Source organism: Eublepharis macularius, chromosome 16 (genome assembly GCF_028583425.1).
Source record: "Eublepharis macularius isolate TG4126 chromosome 16, MPM_Emac_v1.0, whole genome shotgun sequence".
In the NCBI taxonomy this organism is placed as follows: Eukaryota; Metazoa; Chordata; class Lepidosauria; order Squamata; family Eublepharidae; genus Eublepharis; species Eublepharis macularius.
The window spans coordinates 27,601,264-27,623,775 of NC_072805.1; the positions used below are offsets into that span (position 1 = coordinate 27,601,264).

General features: G+C 43.2%; 1 protein-coding gene across 1 annotated transcript in view; it reads right to left on the reverse strand.

Annotated features, from left to right (window-relative positions):
• CDH8 (cadherin 8) overlaps nt 1-22,512 on the reverse strand; it is a 348,996-nt gene that overhangs the window by 36,787 nt on the left and 289,697 nt on the right. Inside the window, exons 8-9 of the mRNA XM_055000337.1 lie at nt 17,198-17,319; nt 1,282-1,399 (exon numbers count right to left, since the gene is read on the reverse strand). Coding sequence (XP_054856312.1) covers nt 1,282-1,399; nt 17,198-17,319 — 240 coding nt within the window. The remainder of the gene's footprint in view (nt 1-1,281; nt 1,400-17,197; nt 17,320-22,512) is intronic.

Genomic DNA, 22,512 nt, shown 5'->3' on the forward strand with positions numbered 1-22,512 from the left:
GCAGCAGCCCTGGAACCTGAAGGGGTAGATCCCTATCCCACCACACACAAAGAAAATTAAAGCTCCAATGCACTCACCCTGTCTCTCTAACAGCAGCTGTCTCTCCCAGAAAGCCAGAGCTGGGAGTCCCCTTCCCCCTTGCTCTTTGCTCCCTTGTTGTAATAAATTTGGAGCTCCAGTCCACACTCGGAAGTAAGACCTGCCTATCAAGCTAAATTGGGTTTAGATTGGGCTGTTTGTTGTTTTTTTAAGTTCGTATTGCTGTTCGTGCCCATCTCTAGTTCCCACCCTCTGCCCTCCACCACCACTCACCTGGCTGGGGGCGGGGGATGTGAGGGAACAGGCTTCCCGAGTGCGCTTCCGGGGTGGCATGATGACGTCACTTCCGGGAATTACATCATCTTGCCACCCCAAAGCGCTCCTGAACTTTGCAGTGTGGCGATTTGGGCCCCAAACTGGCTGAATTGGGCCCATTTGGCCCAATCATCATACCACCAGGAGGGTGTGCTGATATCAAATCTGGGGAAGTATGATATCATGTCTGAAGAAAGTGGGGAGGCTTCATCCTTCAAGCTAAAGGAGCTGTCCATTGTTTCTTTAATTTATTCCTTATTCCTTTAAGTACCTTGCAAAACTTATGTTCATCTGCCTTTAGTCTCAGTGAAAAATGTGTACTAACTAAATGTGTTTTTTTGTTACTATGAATTAACCTGGAAAAGATTGTTGTGGCACATATTAGAACCCTATTTTTTTCAAATATGGCTTAGATGTGCTGAAAGTGTGCTCCAGGTGGGAAGAGGAACCCCAGCCTCAAACTCCAGTACAATGTCCCTGTTTCTTTCCTCTCACTCAGCACTTGAACTTTGACATGATTTGGTACATTATTTACCGTATCAATTCTTGTTATCCCAAATCCTTATATACACTACCAATTACAGTACCAATTTCTCTGCTAGGGGTGGGGGATCTCTCACCCCTGTTGGACCCTTCCCACTGCCACTCGGAGAACAGCAGAAGAAAATGGGAGTGAAGGGGAGGGGCACTTTGCCAGCATTGAGATTTGATGTCTGTGCATTGTTACCCTCTCCCACTGTTGGCTGCCAGCCTTATGCTAGCAACCCTAGTGTCAATACCAGATATTTTGAAGAGATACCGTTAAAGAACTAAAAAATATATATAATTTTCATTTGTGAAGGACACATGAACATCAGCCTAGCAAGCAGAAGACAACCTTGGTAACAAGATTCAAGTACTCGTTACATTTCATGGTAGTATGCTCACCTTTCTTTTTCTGGATTGTGAAATTGGAGTTGTCTGCCAGTTCAGGTGGTAGGTTATAAACAAAGTAGTGTCCATTCTTGGGATCATCTTTGTCAGTGACCCTCATGGTGTGAATGATCTACAAGAGGAAAGAAAAGGTTACCTAAAACGGACATTATGGGTTATGCACATGAAAGAGAGTAGGATATGGCTAAGTATATCACACATCTAATATCATTGGGTTGAATCCTGCCAACTTTTTCACTTGATCTCATCCAGTTTCTTATCTTTCTATAATCCTCATCCCACTGAGTTTTTTCCCATGCAGGTCCAATCATCATATTAGGTGGTCAAAGGGTTGTACTATCATCATCTTTTGCCGCATGGATTTTGTTGTCTGCACGATGTGTGAATCCAGCCTGTACTTTATGTTTTTGTTTTTTGTGAGGAGCATGGTCTGTTAGCAAAACTCTAGACATACAAGGTTGGATCTTGTCAAAAAGATTTGCAGCAGGCATAGGAGGTGAGGAGTACTTCCTTTCTCCTAATAAGGCCCTCCAACTAGCCGCTCGTATTGCTCGTGGTGGTCCACCATCCTCCAAGAGAAGCAGTTCTGGGGATAGTTTGGGCTGCTTTGAGAAGAGGCAAGGAAGTTGTGCTTTGATGCACCAAATTTGGATCCAACCACCATTCTGAGCAATCTTCAGTTTTGAAGAATGCTTCACTTCAGATAAAGGAACACATTTTAATCAACAACAATGTTGTCCTAGAGGGTCGACAAATGACCTAGAGGCCTCTCTGATATTGCCTCCTAGGTTTACTGCCTCTGAATATGGAGATTCCCTTAGTCAGAATGGCTAGTAGCCATTGATGGACCTTTCCTCCGTGAATATGTCTAATCTTGTGCATGCACAACAATGGTGCAGGTGAGTGCCACCCCCACCCCCCGGCCCTCCCATCAGTCATCAGGAAGACCTGGCAACCCTACCGAAGAGGGAGGGGTAAAAACTAATTTAAAATTCTTTTTAAAAAAGCTCAAGCTGGCAGTCATAAACTCTCCCTTCAAATCACAGCTATTTGCAAGTTATCTTAACGTGACTGCTCTCTCAGTCTGAAGCAAGATGAGACCAAGTCATTGTGTAGATGGACCACTATTAAGTGGAACACTTCAGTCTCTTTGCTCCTTGGTTTAAAGCTCCTATGTGATAATTTCAGAAGATAAAATCCTCACTCAGAGCAACATCCAGTTTTTGCTTTTATTAACTCCCCCCCCCTTTAAAAGAAAGATATGGGATCTTATATGAAATATGTTTAGAAAATGTCACTTTTGTTGTTCCACAAACTCAAGTCAAGAAATTAAGAGTTCAGGTTACCATAGCAACCTGCACCTCGCCTGGGCCTATATTCAAGAAAATGAGGAATTTTATCATATATATGAAGTCATGCAAATGAATGACTGCAAATGTTTCTTTTTTTTTTTGTCTGCCCTGGCAAAGTTCCAAGAGCTTTCACTACCATGTTCTTCTTGCTGTGTTAATGGGGACGTCGTTTTTTTCCTCTCCTCTCCCTTGGTGCCAAATGATTGTTTAATGAATTACCATTATTGGAGTAACTCATTGGCACTTTTGAGCTTCAAGATCACAACAGGAAAGAAAGAAAGGGACACTGGCCAATGAACAGCTCGCCTTTTTACTGTTTCCCCAGAATGTATGATTTCTGCTGCGTGCCGTGATGAGAGCTGCAAAGACGTTTGCATAAGGGGAAAAAAAAGAGTCTGGGGAAAATAGCGTTTGAAGAAACAACCTTCTTAGCAGTATTCTTGTGACCTGTTGAACTTGGCCTTGACCTCGTGTAAAGGCAGCAAATAAATAAATAGCCTGAAATCACTCAGTTCCAGAGAATGTAAGGGCCCTTCACTTTATTATCTTTCCAGCTGAGGCCCCTAAGTTTGATCCTGGAGCCAAGAAGTGCCTCAGCAGAGGAGGCAAAAGGAGGGACGGATCCTGCAAGGGAAGGGAGAAATTGTGGAAATCACCACCCTGTCTTTGAAAAACAAACTTTAAAGGCCATTTGGAACAATGTGGCTGGATACAGGTCCATATACTCTGACCGGAGCAGTGAAATATCAGTTGCTGTAATCCCAGCAGCCCAGAGTACTGTATATGAGCATTATTCCGTTTTTGTTACTCAAAAAAATCCTTTAAAGTAAATTCCATTAGGAAAGCGTGACTAGCCCAGTGAACTTTGTAGCTGAGTAGAAATTTGAACTCAGAAATCCTTAGTTGAAATGGCACATTACATTGGAGAGGTACCCTTAGAGTGCCAGACATGGGTGTTTTTCCTTAAAACCAGCCACAGGGGGAGTCGGGCAATTCCACAGCAGTACAATACAAGTGGGGAAATTATGTGAGAAGGAAACTGTGCCATGTTTCTGATTGAAATTGATCTTGGCTTAAGGTTGCCAGCCCGAAACAGGCATCTGGCAGGAGATTGTGGGAGGTGAGGACTTATCTGATCAGCCACATGGTACAAACTGGGAGTGATGTCATCATATTGGCAAAATACTCTAGGATTCACCTAAAACTCTATGGTTTAGCAACAGAGTTGTGGGTGAATCCTAGACCGTAGTGCCAATGCAATGACATCATATCTGATTTGTGTCAGATGTGACAGCATTGCCACAATGCTCAATCACCTCACTCCCCCCTCCCTTGAGCAACAGGGGGAGGAGGAAGTCCAGGAGGCCTGTTATAGTCAAACACCTGGCTGTCCTATCCCAACTTGCAATTATTCCTAGTTGGAAAAAAGAAATTAAAATTAAAGGAGGAGGAGGGGGCAGGTTTGATCACTGAAACTGGTGTAGAGCCAGAAAGTGGGGTCAGGGCCAGTATGTCCATACAGACGGGTCCAGCAGCTGCCTTGAGCACTGAGGCGCCAGAGCTGGCGGCGGGGATGGGGGCACGTGCCACGGAGCTGGCGATGGCAGCAGTGCTGGCAATTGAACGGGAGGGCTGGGAAGTCGCCTGCGCGCCATCCCAGCCTCCTGTCATGCGTGGCCTGCAGCCGCTACACCTGGCCATGAGCGCGTGCTGGCAGCAACAGCACGAGGCAGTCTGAGTCGGCAGCCTCTCAGCCCTCCCACTCAGTTCCCCTGTGCTGCCACTACCACCTGCACACAGCTGTGGGCCAGGTGTGGCAGCTGGCCAGGGTGGCACAAGGCGACTCAGCTGGAGGGCTGGGAGGCCACCCACACACTGTCCCAGCTGCCTGCTGTGCCAATGGGGCTGGCTTGCAGCAGCATGCTCCATAACGACATAACATGCAGTGATGTCATCACACAGTCCCGGTGCACACGTGCGCTCTGCACACACACATAGGGGCAGCAACAGCCCTGAAGTTGCCCCTGGCCTCAGGCACCAGAAACTCTGGCACCGGCTCTGAGTGGGGTATAAATATCTAAACATATAGTGTCCTTATGAATGAGGGCCCTGACCTGGATAGCTCAGGAGTGCCTGATCTCGTCAGATCTCAGAAGCTAAGCTGGGTCAACATTGGATAGTAATGGGAGGGGAGGTCTCCAACTATGACCAGGGTTGCAGAGGCAGGCAATGGCAAACCCCCTCTGTTAGTCTCTTGCCATGAAAACCCCACCATAAGTCAGCTATGACTTGAAGGCACGATTTTATTCCATGATGAATGAGAGACGCAGCTCCTGATCGTGGTGAAATCAAAGGCTCAGATGCAAGGGACGTTTTCCACATCATTTATTTTCTTTGGCAAAATCTCCTTTTTCATTTATTTCTCTGTTTACATTTGTTTCTTTTATGAACATCATATATCATTTATGTGTGATTGATGAAAAAAAGGTGTCAAGTTGAATGACAGCTGCCGTATGAAGTATGAAGAAACCATTAGAAAGGAATTTTAACTTTACAAGTGATCCCGAGTATTCATAAAAAAATCAGTAACATCCTTGTTTCAGAGCCCTCTACTGGCCCAGAAAGGAACAGAGGTGTGTAGCATCATTTGGGATTGGCAGGCAACTTGAAGCTACCAGGTTAGACCTAGTATAAGCCTGGCTTTTTCCTCTTGTCTAGTCAAAAGATCAACATTTTAAGCCTATTACATTTAAGCTCTTAATCATAAGATGTCTTCATACTTCATCCTAATAAAATTAAGGTCAAACAAAGCACTATTTAAAAAAGTGGAGCCTTTCTTAAATATATCGTAGCAACTGCACTAATATTACCTGCTTGTTACTGTTTGCCAGGTTTGCGGGAGCAATGTTGCCTAACTTGTAAGGGGCACATAAAATCATGGTACTATTGGCTATTTGTCAAGAAACTGACTTGTTCCAATTGGTTTCTTGGTTCAGTTCAGGCTTTGGATCTGATAGTGATTTGAAATGTGCCCTCAAGTCATAGCTGACTTGTGGCAACCTCCCCCACCACCCAGTGGGGTTTACAAGGCAAAAGACTAAACAGAGGTGGTTTGCCATTGCCTGCTTCTGCAAACCTGGCCTTTGTTGGAGGTCTCCCATCCAATTAGCAACCAAGGGTGACCCTGCTTAGCTCCTAAGATCTGATGAGATTAGGCTCTTCTGGACTAATCAGATCAGGGTAGAAGCCTGTAAAGTCATCGTGACTTTGCAGTTTTAGAGATGGTATTGAACTATGCAGGTGCAATGAGGTCATAACATCAAGGTCTTGCCCCTACATTGCATCATTCTGGCAAAGGACCTTCAGTCAGAGTACATTCACCGTCCTTGACTGGCTAATTGGAATTTGGCCAACAGCTACAGTTTTGTAAAGAAACAAGGATTTTTTTTCTGGCCCTTGACCTAGGGTTGCCAGCTCCAAGTTTGGAATTTCCTGGAGATCTGGGGGGTGAAACCTGGAGAAACCTAGAGAAAGTGGCGTATGGGGAGGGAAAGGACCTTGACATGGCATAATTCCATAGAGTCCACCCCCCAACGTAGCCATTTTATGCAGGTGAATTGATCTCTGTGGCCTGGAGACCAGTTGTAATTCCAGGAGATCTCCAGCCACTGCCTGGAGGCTGGCAACCCTACCTTGACCCCATTGGTTTCCTATTGTTTTTAGATTCTGTCTGGTTGCTGAAGGAATTTCTGCTTCCTGTTCTGTGCTCTGGACCGGTTCACCTGGATTGGTGCCAGCCCAGGATTTGTGTGTCTGGATTTTGGAGACTTTAGAACTCTGTTTGGACCCTTTTGGTTTAGCTTGAAAGGTAACCACGGGCTGGGAGACTGACAGTGAAATCCTAAACAGAGTTACTCCAGTCTAAGCCTTTAAAATCAATGAGCTTAGACTGGAGTAACTCTGCTTAGGACTTTATTGTGAAAGGTTGTTTAGTGTGCTAGGGTACACTAACTAGTTGGGTAGTTTTTCTCTCTCTGCACAATTCTGTTAGTATTTGCACTTTTGTTAGTATACTCTTTTGAATATAACTTTGTGTGTTCTTTGGGAATTTGCAAGCTTTAATATGAATCAAGTACTTTGACCTCTTTTGATCACAGCTTCACAAATACTTGTTTAGTGAACCTCAATCTGCAAGGTCATCTAATTTGCAGGGTTGACTTCCTGGTTAAAACTTGGTAGGCCTGGGAACTTGCCTATCTGTTAGGGTTGCCATGCCCCCTCGATCTCCCAGCGGGAGATTGGGGCCTGGCTCTTACCTGGAGAGGGGGGGGCGCCACGCAGCCTGTTTGGGCACGGATTGGGCCCGTTGTGGGCCCCTGTGGAGCACAGGAGCGTTCCTGCACTCTGCAGGGGCCCACAATGGTCCCGATCCACACCCATTTTGGCGCAGATCAGGTCCATTTTGACGCGGATCGGGCCCGTTTTAGGCCCCTGTGGAGCACGGGAGTGTTCCTGCGCTCCACAGGGGCCCACAACGGGGCCAATCCGTGCCACAACAGGCCCGATCTGCACCGAAACGGACCCAATCTGTGCCAAAATGGGCGCGGATTGGGCCTGTTGTGGGCCCCGTGCAGAGTGCAGGGAATGCTCCCGCGCTCTACAGGGGCCCCGATCCAGGCCAAAACAGGCCTGATCCTGGCAGTTGCTGTGCGCGGGGGCGCGTAGCACCGCAGGGGGGGCACACATGGAAGGTGTGCGCCCCCTCGCTGGCCAGGTAGGGAGGGGCGGGGGTGGCAGGGTGGGGGTGGGGGATCCCCCCCCACCAGGGGTCTGGCAGCCCTACTCTCTGTTCTACAGCTGAAGATTTGGTCAAGAGAGGTGGTAGCAACTCGTTACCCTAGAAGCGAAGACTCACTCCTAGGTCTGAGTGTTTTGTCTTTTAACCTCCCCCTTGTTGGAACAGCTGACTCAGCATGCCTTGGACATTGGGGGGTGGGGGTGCTGCATGTCTCTCTGAACTCTATGTAACTCTAGCAATCCACTACACTTTTGTCTAAGGTGGGAATGCCTCCTGACTCCTTCTCCTTGTCTCTTTGCCTTTTTGGAGATTTGTCGCTCTTCCCACATGGTCTTCTAAGGAGAAGGGTGTGAATTCTCCATGCTACGCCTTAGAGCTTTGTCCACAGACCCTCACCTCTCAACCTTGCTGTCAATACTTTCAGGCCGTGGTTTAGAATTAGGGAATGTAACTCTTTAGATTAGGATCTTTCTCTTTTACTACAAGATATTGCTATGGAAGGAATCTACTTCACTAAAACTGTAAGTTGTATCTTTCTATGCTTTTGTCTGAAGACTAATTAATGCACCTTTTAAGGGTTTAAACTCTTCTGCCTAAATAACTTTGCTGTTACTCTGCTGTGTTACTATAAAAGTTTCACAGAACAATAATTTCAAACTAAGAAACCTAAATATATAAAACTTGCAATACTACTCAGAGTTGCTTGTGGATACAACTGTTCATGACACTGTCCAAAACTGTCTGATCAGTTTTTGAGCGCCTGCAAGAAATGCCAGTTTTATTAGGAAGGATTACCAGTATAAAAAAAGGTTAAGGCACTCAGACATTGAGTAAGATTAGGTTGTTTCGCATCGGCATTCTACTGGTTCAAATCCCACTCCTGCCATGAGCTTAGTAGGTGGCCTTGAGTAAGCCACTCCTCTCAGCCCCAGCTCTCCAGCTGTACTGTGGGGATAATAATAACACTGACTTGTTCACCACTCTGGGTGGGACACTAATCTGACTAGAAGAGCAGTATATAAGCGCAGTTATTATTCTTATTATTAAATGATACTGTGTTTGGGAGAAGAAAGTATCTTGAGATGTCTAAGGAAGCATATTATCTCAGAAGCCTCCAACCTTGTTGAGCCTGTAGGTATTTTTGATATTCAGAGAAAGGGTTGTGACCTCTTCAACATGAAGGGAGAGGTTGAATTGCCTCTTTAAATTTTAATTCTTGACAAAAAAACATAGGATTGTCTTTTCAGACTTAATAATTCTTTTGTTCACTGCTCTGTAGGGACAGATCATTACTAGTTTTTTTGGAAATCAGATTAATAGCTTTTTAGAACATTTTATTGGGATTTTAACAGATAATGCCTATATCCTTTCTTTGATATGTTTTCCATAACTCAAATTGGAGGCGTCTTTGAAAAATATTCTTAATGAATGAAAAAAAAAATGTATGGTTGGCAAGATGTCTTGTAGGCAAGAGTGAAAATGCAAGATAAAGATAGAATGAATGATTAATTCTACTTTGCTTTTATTCACTGATGGAAACACTATTATGAATGATCAAATTCTACATGTTTTTTTTAAAAAAACAATCACAGGTATCCTTCATTGGGAACACTGAAATTAACTGAATTAAGAAAATGTCATTTAGAATACCTGCAAACCAATTCAAATCATGAGCATTTCCTTGATAATTTTTTTTCACCCAGTCAAATTAGTTACAGATTCACCATACAGGCTCTTTGGGTTTTATAATCTGCAGCATACAGCAAGATTGAGGGAACTTGACTGTAGGCGTAATCTTACCAAAGTGGTGACTTGTTAATGCAACTAATTAATATCAGATTTATTTATCTGGTGTGAACTGGCAGGGAACCAAAAAAAAAAACCGAGAGGTGAAAACCCTATAAATATGCAAAAGTATGGAAAGAATGCCAAACACAAAGTGACAATGCTTTTTCAGCAGATCTGAGTTTAGCATTCTGCTGTTACAAATTCAGAAGAAAGCAGGGAGAATTCATCTGGCAATGTTATACATCAACAGTTTTTAATGCATTCTGTCACGTCACCAGCAGCCGTGGTTGCCACTCTCAATTATATTAGGACCCAAAATAGAACACGTGGAGAAATGAAGTGCATTAGATGGTTCACTCAGTATATTTACAGACTGCAAATAAGGTTTTCTAAGAGGCTGAGATGTAATCAGCTCCCTTAAGGTGATTCAAACTCAATTTAACTTAGCTGTAAGTTAACCCACAAATGTGTAAATATATTCAGATAGTATCAAGAGACTGCTTTCTTTCTTTATGTCAGAAGATAGAGATTTAATTTGAAAGAAGCTGACAAATTAAGAGCTAGAAGACCAGAGAACTACCTAGATTTGGTTGGTTATTTTCAACGTAGGATTATTATTTCAATGTAAGCTTATACAATTCCGTACCGTACTCTCTCTCTCTCCAGTGTTTGTCTCCTGGTTGTCCCTTGATTCTTTACCTTACAATATACTTCCATCCCCAATTCCTTTCTCTGCTCAGGTTTCTCTCATGTAAGGATCCCATTTTTAGTGCATCCAGGAATACTGATCTTTGTGGCCTGAAGATCAGTTATAATTCCAGGAGATCTCCAGCCACTACCTGACAGCTGGCAATCCTATCGCTTAAAAGTCATGCATGGCTTTGGACCCACATATGTGGAGGACTACCACTCCTACTGTACTCTGCCATGACAGCTTTCCTCATCTGAGCAAAGCCTTCCGAATGTGCCTCTCTGGAAATGGGTAAGATGGACAGCTGCCTGTTTGCGTGCATTCTCAGGTGTGGCTTCTACTTGGCGAAATGGCCACTGTGAGGAGAAAAGGAAGCCCCCCCCCCCATGTTTGGGACATTTCACAAATGATGTAAAACAGAATTGTTCAGCAGGGTATTTGTATAAGGGGAATAGGGCGGTAATACAATGGAATGGTTCAGTTATAATGGGAACTTTGCTATGATACAATGGAATGGTTCAGGTTTATGAAGGGAACAGGACGCTAGTCTTGTCCATTGTTTAGGTATTATCTTATTCTTTGTCATCTACTTTGTAATTCCATTTTCAGCATTGTTTATATCATATCTGATACTGCTTTGCATTTTCCCCTAATTTTTAAAACACTAGTCCTATTGTGAATGGGAAGGCTGCATGGTATGACCCAATCTCGTCAGATCTTGGAAGCTAAGCAGGGTCAATACTTGGATGGGCAACCCCCAAGGAAGGCTCTACCGAGGAAGGCAATGGCAAACCCCCTCTGCTTCTCGCTTGCCTTGGAGCCCTTCACTGGGGTTGCCATAAAGTCAGTTGCAACTTGATGGCACTTAAGTACCAAGTCCTATTACATTGTTTATTGGGTGCCTTGTGGTATTTGATGGCATTGCTTTACAGTTTGTAATCACTTGAGAGAAGGGTGAACCAATAAATAAGCAAACAAAATCCTAATCCTCAGTCTTCAGGCTCTCTTCTAATGCCCCATCATTAAACCCTTCCCCCTAAACTAACAACAAGAACAATCATAAACCTCTGCATTCTGTGTATTTCTGGGTGAGGCCGTTCATGGAAAACTGCACTGTTGCTTCCCATTCTGTCAGTTTTCTATTCCTGGCCTATCTTGCACAGCTGTTGAACATTGGATCATATGACAGCCTACTCAGCCGGTACCTTGAAGGGCTCTCAGAAAACTGACAGACGGAAGGCAGCAGTCAGTTGCTAGTGTATGGTGTGTATATATAAAAATCAGATACGATGACATGTAGCAACAAGTAGGGTTGTAACAAAAGAAGAGGCATTCTGTTAAATCTGAATGTGTGTGACCCACTCTGAAAGCTCAGCTTAGAAGAAAGGTCAGCATTCAAACGGGGGTGGAAAAGCTTCTGCACACTTTAGACTATCATGTTGTTATATTTCTATCAGTGTTATAAGCTATCCCTGCTGTTGGTTCAGCCACAACAGTCCTTCATTCTAGTCTCACATAACTGCTTGTGAACTTGTCTCCCAACAGGAGCATCATTTACTGTGGGAGAACAGCAAAGAGTGTAAATTAAAAAAAAAAAAAGAGCAGCCTTATTTGCATAAAAATGACACTGCTGAAATCTGTGGCATGATAAGTAACTTTCTATGGTTGTTGTGGGTTTTCCGGGCTGTATTGCCGTGGTCTTGGCATTGTAGTTCCTGACGTTTCGCCAGCAGCTGTGGCTGGCATCTTCAGAGGTGTAGCACCAAAAGACAGAGATCTCTCAGTGTCACAGTGTGGAAAAGATGTAGGTCATTTGTATCTACTCAGGAGGGGTGGGGTTGAGCTGAGTCATCCTGTAAGAGTTTCCCAGGGTGTGGAATGCTAATGGCGGGAGGCTTCACTGTATCCTGAGGAGGTTCTTTTGCATATGGATTGGTACTTGATGTGCTAATCTTCTCTGCAGGGCTATTGTCAAGGATAGAATGTTTTGTTAGCCTGGTGTTTTTCAGAACTGGCAACCATGCTCGGTTCATTCTTAAGGTTTCTTCTTTCCTGTTGAAGTTTTGCTTATGCTTGTGAATTTCAATGGCTTCCCTGTGCAGTCTGACAAAGTAGTTGGAAGTGTTGTCCAGTATTTTGGTGTCCTGGAATAAGATACTGTGCCCTGTTTGAGTTAGGCTATGTTCAGCCACTGCTGATTTTTCAGGTTGTCCAAGTCTGCAGTGTCTTTCATGTTCTTTTATTCTTGTCTGGATGCTACGCTTTGTGGTCCCGATGTAAACTTGTCCACAGCTGCAGGGTATACGGTATACTCCTGCAGAGGTTAGGGGGTCTCTACTGTCTTTTGCTGATCGTAGCATCTGTTGTATTTTTCGGGTGGGTCTGAATACTGCTTGAAGGTTATGCTTTTTCATAAGCTTTCCCATCTGATCAGTAATTCCTTTGATATATGGCAAAAACACTTTTCCTGTGGGAGACTGTTTTTCTTTGGTTGTTTGCTTCATCCTGGGTTTGATTGCTCTTCGGATTTCATTTCTGGAGTAGCCATTTGCCTGAAGTGCGTGGTTTAGATGATTAATTTCCTCATTTAGCAAGTGCGGCTCACATATCCGTCTTGCACGATCCACTAATGTTTTCATTATGCCTCTTTTCTGTCAGGGATGGTGATTGGAGTTTTTGTGTAGGTACCTTTTGTGTAGGTACCGTACCTACACAAAAGGTACCTACACAAAAACTCCAATCACCATCCCTGACAGAAAAGAGGCATAATGAAAACATTAGTGGATCGTGCAAGACGGATATGTGAGCCGCACTTGCTAAATGAGGAAATTAATCATCTAAACCACGCACTTCAGGCAAATGGCTACTCCAGAAATGAAATCCGAAGAGCAATCAAACCCAGGATGAAGCAAACAACCAAAGAAAAACAGTCTCCCACAGGAAAAGTGTTTTTGCCATATATCAAAGGAATTACTGATCAGATGGGAAAGCTTATGAAAAAGCATAACCTTCAAGCAGTATTCAGACCCACCCGAAAAATACAACAGATGCTACGATCAGCAAAAGACAGTAGAGACCCCCTAACCTCTGCAGGAGTATACCGTATACCCTGCAGCTGTGGACAAGTTTACATCGGGACCACAAAGCGTAGCATCCAGACAAGAATAAAAGAACATGAAAGACACTGCAGACTTGGACAACCTGAAAAATCAGCAGTGGCTGAACATAGCCTAACTCAAACAGGGCACAGTATCTTATTCCAGGACACCAAAATACTGGACAACACTTCCAACTACTTTGTCAGACTGCACAGGGAAGCCATTGAAATTCACAAGCATAAGCAAAACTTCAACAGGAAAGAAGAAACCTTAAGAATGAACCGAGCATGGTTGCCAGTTCTGAAAAACACCAGGCTAACAAAACATTCTATCCTTGACAATAGCCCTGCAGAGAAGATTAGCACATCAAGTACCAATCCATATGCAAAAGAACCTCCTCAGGATACAGTGAAGCCTCCCGCCATTAGCATTCCACACCCTGGGAAACTCTTACAGGATGACTCAGCTCAACCCCACCCCTCCTGAGTAGATACAAATGACCTACATCTTTTCCACACTGTGACACTGAGAGATCTCTGTCTTTTGGTGCTACACCTCTGAAGATGCCAGCCACAGCTGCTGGCGAAACGTCAGGAACTACAATGCCAAGACCACGGCAATACAGCCCGGAAAACCCACAACAACCATCGTTCTCCGGCCGTGAAAGCCTTCGACAATACAAAGTAACTTTCTATTCATATAGCCCCGATCTTCAGAAATCTAATGAGCCAGTTTGATGTAGTGGTTAAGAGTAGCAGGACTCTAATCTGGAGAACCGGGTTTGATTCCCCACTCCTCTATTTAAAGCCACCTGGGTGACCTTGGGTCAGTCACAGCTCTCTGAGATCTCTCAGCCCCAACCACCTCACAGAGTGATTGTTGTGAGGATAATAATTTCACACTTTGTAAACCGCTTTGAGTGGGCATTAAATTGTCCTGAAGGGCAATATATAAATCAAATGTTGTTGTTGTTGTTGTTGTTGTTGTTAGTGGTAAAACACATTTTCAGGGTTGCTAGGGTCCCCAGGGGCCAAAGCAGGGGTACAAAGGGCTAGGGGACAGCAGAGTGCTGATCTCCATGTGCATGCATAGCGTTCTCCACCGTCACACCAGAAAATGACATTTTATGGTGCAGCGGAGGAATCCCAATGCATGCTGAAGCCAAGCTGAGTGAAAACTGCCCCCAAGGCCACTGCGATTCCTCCACTGCCCATGACAGGGGAGCATGGGCATGGGCATGTGCTTCTTCCCACCCTACGGCCTCTCCTCCCACCAGCCAGGTGAGCAGGGCTATGGGGAGGCCAGTGAGGATGGGGATTCTGCTGCCCAGGAAGGGGGATGGCAAACCTAATTATCCTGTAGCTGAATTCTCAGGCTAGCTAAACAGGAACTCTGTAGCTGTGAACTAAAGCAACAATGTGGGAATAAGTGCATTTGGCAAATACACACATGTTCCTGATGTAATGGGTGGCTTTATGGCACCCATGATTCAAAGATGCTACAATTCATTGGGGTTGACTAGGTCCATTTCCTCTCTCCCTGTGTGTTTTCTTCTGCTCCTTCCAAATTAAATGATTCTTAACTGCCTCAACATTACATGGCTTCTGGAGGAGGGCAAGTATGCATGCTCTTTTACTTTTCAGGCCTTTGGATGATCTGTTGTCAGGTAAACTGCTTTGGTAAATGGTGAATTTAATGCCAAACACCCATGAGGCACAAGAATAGCTGGATTAACAACTCTAGTGTCATGCTGTCAGCTGCTGTTTATTTAAATTAAAATGTCACTACCCAGAAATAAATTAGGTAGCTACAAAGCTGTGGATTTCCATCACTCAGTGTCTTCACAAGCTGGATAATACAAACAGTTCTGTTCATTTCTGTGGTACTACTTCCTAGAAGATTGGGGTCCTGTTTATATCACTCAGCCTCACCCAAATTTGACTTTTTAAAAAATTATAGGTGAAGCAGAGATTTGTGGATTCAAATGCCCATGATAAAGGCGGCAGCCAAAATCTCTCAAGGAAAGGGTTCAGTTGCGGAGCACATAGGCTCCACGGGCAGATGCAATCTACTGCATCTTCATTTCAAAGATCTCAGGTTGCAAGAAGGACTTGTCACTGATTGAGACCCTGGAGAGCTGATGCCAGTCAGAGTAGAAATATATGCACTAAATGGGCCAAATGGCCTGACTCACTACATGACTGAGCCATATGTCTGTGGCTTGCTCAATCCCTCTCTCTCCTTTTGCGGGGGTTGTAGTGCTTTCAGACAAAACCTATACCTTATGCCATTTTCATTCCTTCCTTATCCTCTCCTCATTAAGAATATGTGAATTGTTGAGATCCTACAAATTCTGTTGAACAGGAGGCACATTAAGAAACTTGGCCTGTGAATGGATCCCGTCTTTCAGTGCTAGTACAGAACTAGAAGACTGACAACCAGCCATTCTGGCAATTATGCCACAAATCATGGGAAGCCTATCAGGCTGTCACACTATGGAGAGACACTGGCAGGGTTATAGCCCTGACTCCAGCTAACCAAGCCCCTATGTTCTTCGGCTGTCTTCCTATGACACTGCCAATTCTGCTTCTAGTGACAGCAGGAGATCTTTGAATAGACTTCCCACTATGTTTTTTTTTAAATTATTATTGTTACAGCTTTGCAGAAATGGCTTTTGGATCAGGATGACCTGGGCTAGCCTGGTCTCATCAGACCTTGGAAGCTAAGCAGATGGATGGGAGACCACCAGCAAAATCCACCTTGAAAATCCTCTAGCATCACCATAAGGTGGCTGCAACTTGACAGCAATTTCCATCATCAATGGTATATGTGTATGCATTTCTGGTGGTGGAGAGTGCTGTCAAGTCATACCTGATTTAGGGCATCATCAGGTGGAGTTTTCCTGGCAAGAGACGAACAGGTGGTTTGCCATTGCCTGCCTCTGCAACAGACTTCGTTGGAGTTTCCAATCCAATTACTAACCAATATTGACCCTGCTTAGCTTCTGAGACCTGATGAGATCAGGCTTGCCTGGACTATCCAGGTGAGGACATGTGTATGAATTAACCTCTATAAATTGGAGTGATTTAAATAACAAAAATGGCATAAAGAAAGGAAGGAAAGAAAAGGAAGAAAGAAGGATGGGCATGGAAAGAAAGAAAGAGAAAGGGAGGGAGGGAGGGAGGGAGGGAGGAAGGCATCAGCTGGGAGGGGGGAATCCCCCTCCTCTCAGCTGCAGTTGAAAGCCTATTTGGGACTTCCCTTGACCAGCTGAAGTGTAGAGATTAAAGAGCTCGTTTCCCACAGCTTGCCAAGCAGAAAGGAGCTCTTTTAACTCCCGTTCTTGAGCTGGTGGGGGGTACTTCCCCGATGCAGCTGAAGAATGGGGGTTAAAGAGCTCCTTTCCCTTGCAAGCTGGTCAGGGCCACCTGAACACATGACTACTTTGCAGAGCTGCCGGAATGCCATTCCGGTGCATTCCGGCAGAAAAAAAGGCCTGTGTATATTAAATAAGAGCTCGTGCAAATAAAAGAACAAGTAGAGAGTGTGTCAATATTACTTTCCCAAATATAAATGGATCTTTTGTGAGCAGCATATACAAATGAGTGATAAAATGGGGTATATGCACAATCTGAGTGTATATGGTTTATAGGATAGCTCTATACCTATCTAGGAATATGAACATCTGGACAAGAAGAAAGGAATTGAAGCCGCTGCCCCCCTCCTACAATCCAAATAGTCCACGGAAGGTCAGGATAGAGTTCACAGGTCCCCCATCACATTGAAAGACCTAACACATATGTGTTGCGTGCTCACTTGTTGTATTCAGACCACTAGAAGAATGGGCAGGCTCCAATCAGATTTTCTGCTGGTGAAAAAGGAAGGAAGGATCCCTTTCAACTGCTAAAAAAAGGGCTATGGTGTGGATCACAGGATGTATTAAGGAGAGGAATTGGGCAAGATTGAATGAAAAAAACTGGCTGTATCTAACCCAGTGATGGGAAGGCACAAGTCAGAACTGGCAGGTACAGTTCTGTCTCACCTTTCTGTGTTGATATCCCTCCATGAATTGTGCAAACAGAGCTAATATCTAGAAGAATCTGAGGAAATTTACAAATCATTGGTTGTCAGAAAAGTAGATTTAGAGATAACTTCAGGATCTACAACACAAAGGGATACTTACTTTTCCAGATTTTCCGTTTTCACACAGGTAGGCTTGATCCCCTGATGCCAGTTCAGGAGCATTGTCGTTTACATCGAGAACTTTGATAGCAACAGGCACTCGGGATATTTGACTGGGGTTTTCTACAAGAAGGAAAACACCATGCGAAAAAAAGAGAGGTAAGCATACTTCATTTCATACCAGTGTCATCAGTGACCTGAGGTAGATAGACACATCCATGCAGAAAGCTCGCTGTGCCTGTTCTCCTCTCTATAATAATTGGGCTGCTTTATCCACTGTTGGAAGGGTGGGGAGCAGGGGGAGATAAAAGGACAACAGACAGCATTTCACAAAAGGGGAAAGACAGCAAATAAATCCCTATTGCAAACAGCGTTTGCCAGAGATTAGCTTGATGAAGACCTTCTTGGACTAAATTGGTAGATTTTTTTTCAGATGAAGTTTGCATTGTTTTATTGATAAGGAACATTCTGCATGAGGAACCGAAGCCGTAAACAACCAGGATTTATTTATTTGCTTATCTTTGCCATTTTACTCTATTAGCTGGCTTGACTACTCATCTCACATTTCAGCTTTGCAAAAAATAAGAGAAAAAAATGAATAAAACCCAACAGAGGTGTTCTAATCAGATTTTATAAGAAAGGCGAAGAAGAGCATAATTGTTGCAGGCAAAAATAAGCAGATTTTCAGAACAATCCCGAGAGGAGGGGGAATGCACAAGGAGCTAACTAGGTGCTATGCTGGCATGTGGTGGTGGTGGAGAATGCCATCAAGTCATAGCTGACCTACGATGAGCCTTCCTGGGGTTTTCAAGGCAAGATAGTAACAGAGGTGGTTTGCTATGGATGCCTCTGCAATCCTGGTCTCCGTTGGAGGTCTCCCATCCAAATACTAAACAAGGTCAATCTTGCTTAGCTTCCAAGATCTGGCTAGATCAGGCTTGCCTGGGCTATCACCAAGAAAAAAGAGAATACATTGAGCACGTGGTAATTTAGACTCTGGAATTGATGGTTTTATGAGGGAATTCCTTTAGATGGTAATGCATACTTCACATGTGAAAGTTCCTGCTTGGGGAAATCCCATCTGTGCACACGAGTTGGGGCCCAGGACTTCTGCCTCAAAGTACAACTGTGATGGCGCCCACCAGCTGGAGGACCTTTGCCTTTTAAACTATTGGGACAATTGGTTTCAAACTGTTCAAGTTAATTTTGACCTTTCTCAGAAGCTTCTCAGAGTTTCCTGAATTCGATATAAGCAGATTAAATTTTGTAGCAAGATTGTACTAGATCTGTCTGTGTTGGGTGTGTCCTCTACCGAGCTCTGAATTCATGCAAAGAAAGAGTGATCCAATGTGTGAAACCAGAAACTTTTCCTTTCCAACTCTGAGTGGTTCCCAGGAGACACCAGGAGAAATTCAAACTTACAAGGCCCCCTTTCTTTTCCCTTTCATATATATGAGGAACTCAGCAATTATTTCATCTTGGAGGCTGACCATGACAAAGAATGAAAACTGGGCAAATAATAAAGGCAATTTATTATCAGATTCCACAATTTATTACTTGAATCATGCAATTAATTCTCTTCACTGGTATATTTAACACAGGACAATAATGCCCTTCTCCCATGTGTGTGGGAGATACAGTTGCACACATACTGTATATTCAAACCTTTCAAACACATCATCTTTATCTGAACTTCATAAAGAAAAAAAAAAGTATGTAAACAATGAAGGCATTGAATTCTCAGTGCCAAGTGTCACATTTAAACACTAAAGATTTCCTTTTATCTAAATTAATGGAATGATGGCAGATCAACTTTTATAGACATTACAGAGGGATGTAATTAATTAGATAAGCTTCTGAAGAAATTATTCATGCCTCTTGTGACTGGCCCCAAAATGTTTGTCTTTCATCTGAAATATAAACATTCAACCTAAAGTTATTAGAATAAGAAATTTCATGAGAATTCATTTAAAAAATTAATTTACTAAACACCAGAGAAGAACACAGTGTGTTTGAAAATCTCCAATGAGAGGATATCCCTAGATGACTAATTGTGCACTTCATGAAACAATGAAACTGAGTTTTGTTTTATTTGGGCGATTGCCATACGGAGTTATAAGGACAAGCAAATCTTTCCGATTTTGTTTATTTTTGCGTCTATATTTTTGTCAGTGATTTCAGTTTTCTGCTTTTCGCTGAGGTTTTATAGATTCATTTGTATTGTTCATGATGTTTACACACACACACAATGCATCTAATACCTATAAACAGACATCAATTATATGTTAATGCTGATACAGTGGCACACAAATAAAATGTACTTATTATTTGGAGAAAAATTGATACAAGGACACAGAAATGATGTGAAAGTAAAGAATTATATATTTGTTTCACATAAGCAAACTTACAGATGCTGACCCTGCACGAAGTGTAAGCCCTGTACCTCCAAATATCCATGTAGCGTATTAAGTGTTTGTATCCTGAGACAGTAAAAACGATCTGCATGTTCCTGCTTCTTGGATTAGGAACTGTGGCCATCAATCATTTGTGCATTGCTTCCAGTACATTCTCATATCCATTCTGATGCCACTGGAGACGAGCATGAATGCTGTTTTACTAGAGAAGAGACCCAGATAGAGGCAAATGGAGACAGACTAAAATTTCCCATAAAATGATAGTCTGGTCCATAGGCCTATTTGCTTTTTGTAAGTGTATCTAGTTGCAGTGTTAATATTTCCACATAGCACATATTTGTCAAGATTGTATCTGGGGAATTGAACAAGATAACCTCTCTGGGTGATTGCTTGACTTTATGCTGTACTGTTTGATGTCACCCATTCCCCCAACAAATCTTTAATCTAGGGTGAAAAAAACTGAGCAACAATACTCATTTGTAAAAATACATTATTCTATGACAAATTTGGTGATAAAGGGAGGTAAGGCTGAAGAGGTTTATATGGATGTCATACTTAACAGGGGAAAGCTACAGTACTGAAAATATGATACCTAACCCTGTGGCCCTGACCTCGCCCTAATCTAGATGACCCAAACTAGCATGATCTCATATGATCTTGGAAGCTAAGTAGGGTTGTCTCTGGTTAGTACATTGATGGGAGACCACAAGGAAGTCCAGGGTTGCTACACAGTAGCAGGCAATGGCAAATACTCTCTGCTGGTCTCTTGCCTTGAAAACCCTCCAGGATTCCCATAAGATGGCTTTGACTGGACATCACTTTATACACACACTCACAGCCCTATAGCATCTGTATATTCATATTTATTTAATTCGGTATATAACCAGCACAAGTCTCTACAGTAAAACCAGAGTAACAGAATAAATATAAAATCCAAGCTATAAACATACATTAAAACCTATTTACAAGATTTACTTTAAAATTCCCCACTTTCTGTATAGAGATTAAAATCAAAGTAAAAAGACACTCATTCTCATAAGTTCCCAGCCTTTTGGCATATTCTCTCATCTGTAAGCCCATAAAACCTCTTTAATAAGGAGTAGATAAGCTTTATTCTGCTGTCCTCATAGAACCTACTGTTCAATAATACGTGATCAATCGATTCTATGTTCCCTGACCCACAAGGGCAGAGCCTCTCTTATCAATGGTACTTTTTTGTACCGGCCTTCTGTTACCGCAGATGGAAAGATGTTACATCTGGCCATTGAGTAGGCCCTGCAGTGTGTTGGGATCTCTACCGGTGATATATCATCTGTATACATAAAGACAAGTGTACTAACTAACTCATCAACTCCCAGCCTAAACTCCTGGATCAAGAAACATGAGATTTGGGGAGACCATTCCTTTCATGATGGAAACACCCACTAAGAAGATATTTTATGAAATCCCTGCCCCCAAGTTGGTAAAAAAGGGTAAAATGTATTTTCCCAAAGGGATACAGCTGCTGCCTGCTTGCACCCCCACCCACTGCAAGCTCAGCCATTCTTCTCTGATTGGACCAGCCTTTCAAGGTCATTTGCATATGTAGCCTGATTTGTCCTCACCCCCCACATTCTAAATAGTCCGCAGTTGCTATTGGGAGTCATTGAATGTGTCCTGTGGTCAAATGCACCTCCCAGTCTTCCCCTGGAAGTTCACTAGGGTTGCCAATCTCCCTGTGGGGCCTGCCTTTCCTGTGTGACTGGCAGGCTCCTGCTTGCTTGCTTGCACCCCCTCATCTCTGATTGGTCAGCTGTGGAAGTCTGTGTTCTGAGGTAAAAATCAGGTCAAGGAAATTGCAGACAGTTGAAGAAAGATGGTACAGGACTCCTGAATATGGATTTTATATAAAAGTGAGTACGGCAACTGAGTTTTTAAACGTTCATGCTATTATACTACAAAACCAACTTTAAAAAAATGTTACATACCCGTAAGTATTATAACTGGAGTTAAAGTAGTTAAATACTGTAGCAAAGCATGGGTTTCAAGCTAGTTATTCTATAAGTAACCCAAATTAACCACTTATTCTGGAATGCGATGCCTTCTGAAGGTGAAACGTTATTAGAAGCTGGAAGTATTGTGATTGGAGCTCCCAGAAGGTGTGCAATTATCAGGCAAACCAGGTCTGATTCTGACTAGGTCCACAGCATGTGGAGTGGTTTTAGTGGGTAGCCATGTTGGTCTGCAGTAGAATAGTAGGATTCAGTGGCACCTTGGAGACCAAAAAAAAAAATTCAGAGTATAAACTTTTGAGAGTCAGAGCTCTCTTCTTCAGACATGAGTAGAAATGAAGATCCCTCAGCCTTTAAGCATGTGGGATGGTCATTGGAGAGGTTAAGGCTTTCCCTTGTTTCCTTTTTCCCTACCAGAAATGGCCTCATCAATCCCCTATTTGTTGTTTTATTAGGTTTGATTGTTTTTGCATTTTGATATTTCCTACTGGAAGCTGCCATTAGAATAATTTTTAGTGATGAAAATATCATGCTCCTCCTGGGACTCAAGTATGGTTAGAGTTCAGAAATAAAATAAATTTATATTTCTTTCAAGGTTCATGAGAGGGTATGTATGGGACAAGAAGGGGAGTCCATGCTACAAGTTTGTACGAGGCCCAGAGAGATGATGCTCAGGCCTTACTAAGATCACTCATGTAACCAGTCTGGGAAGTTTCAACCTCAGTCTAAATAAGCTTCATTTTCTGTCAGTGATGCCAGCACACAGTTAAATCTAATTAACTGTTTGGCACTGTGATGTTATCATGTTCCCTATATGATCCCTGATTGGTTGGGAGCATTTGGGAAAGGGGGAAACGATACTGAAGCCATAACAGATAGGAAACACAATGGGCTGGATCAAACTAGTTTTC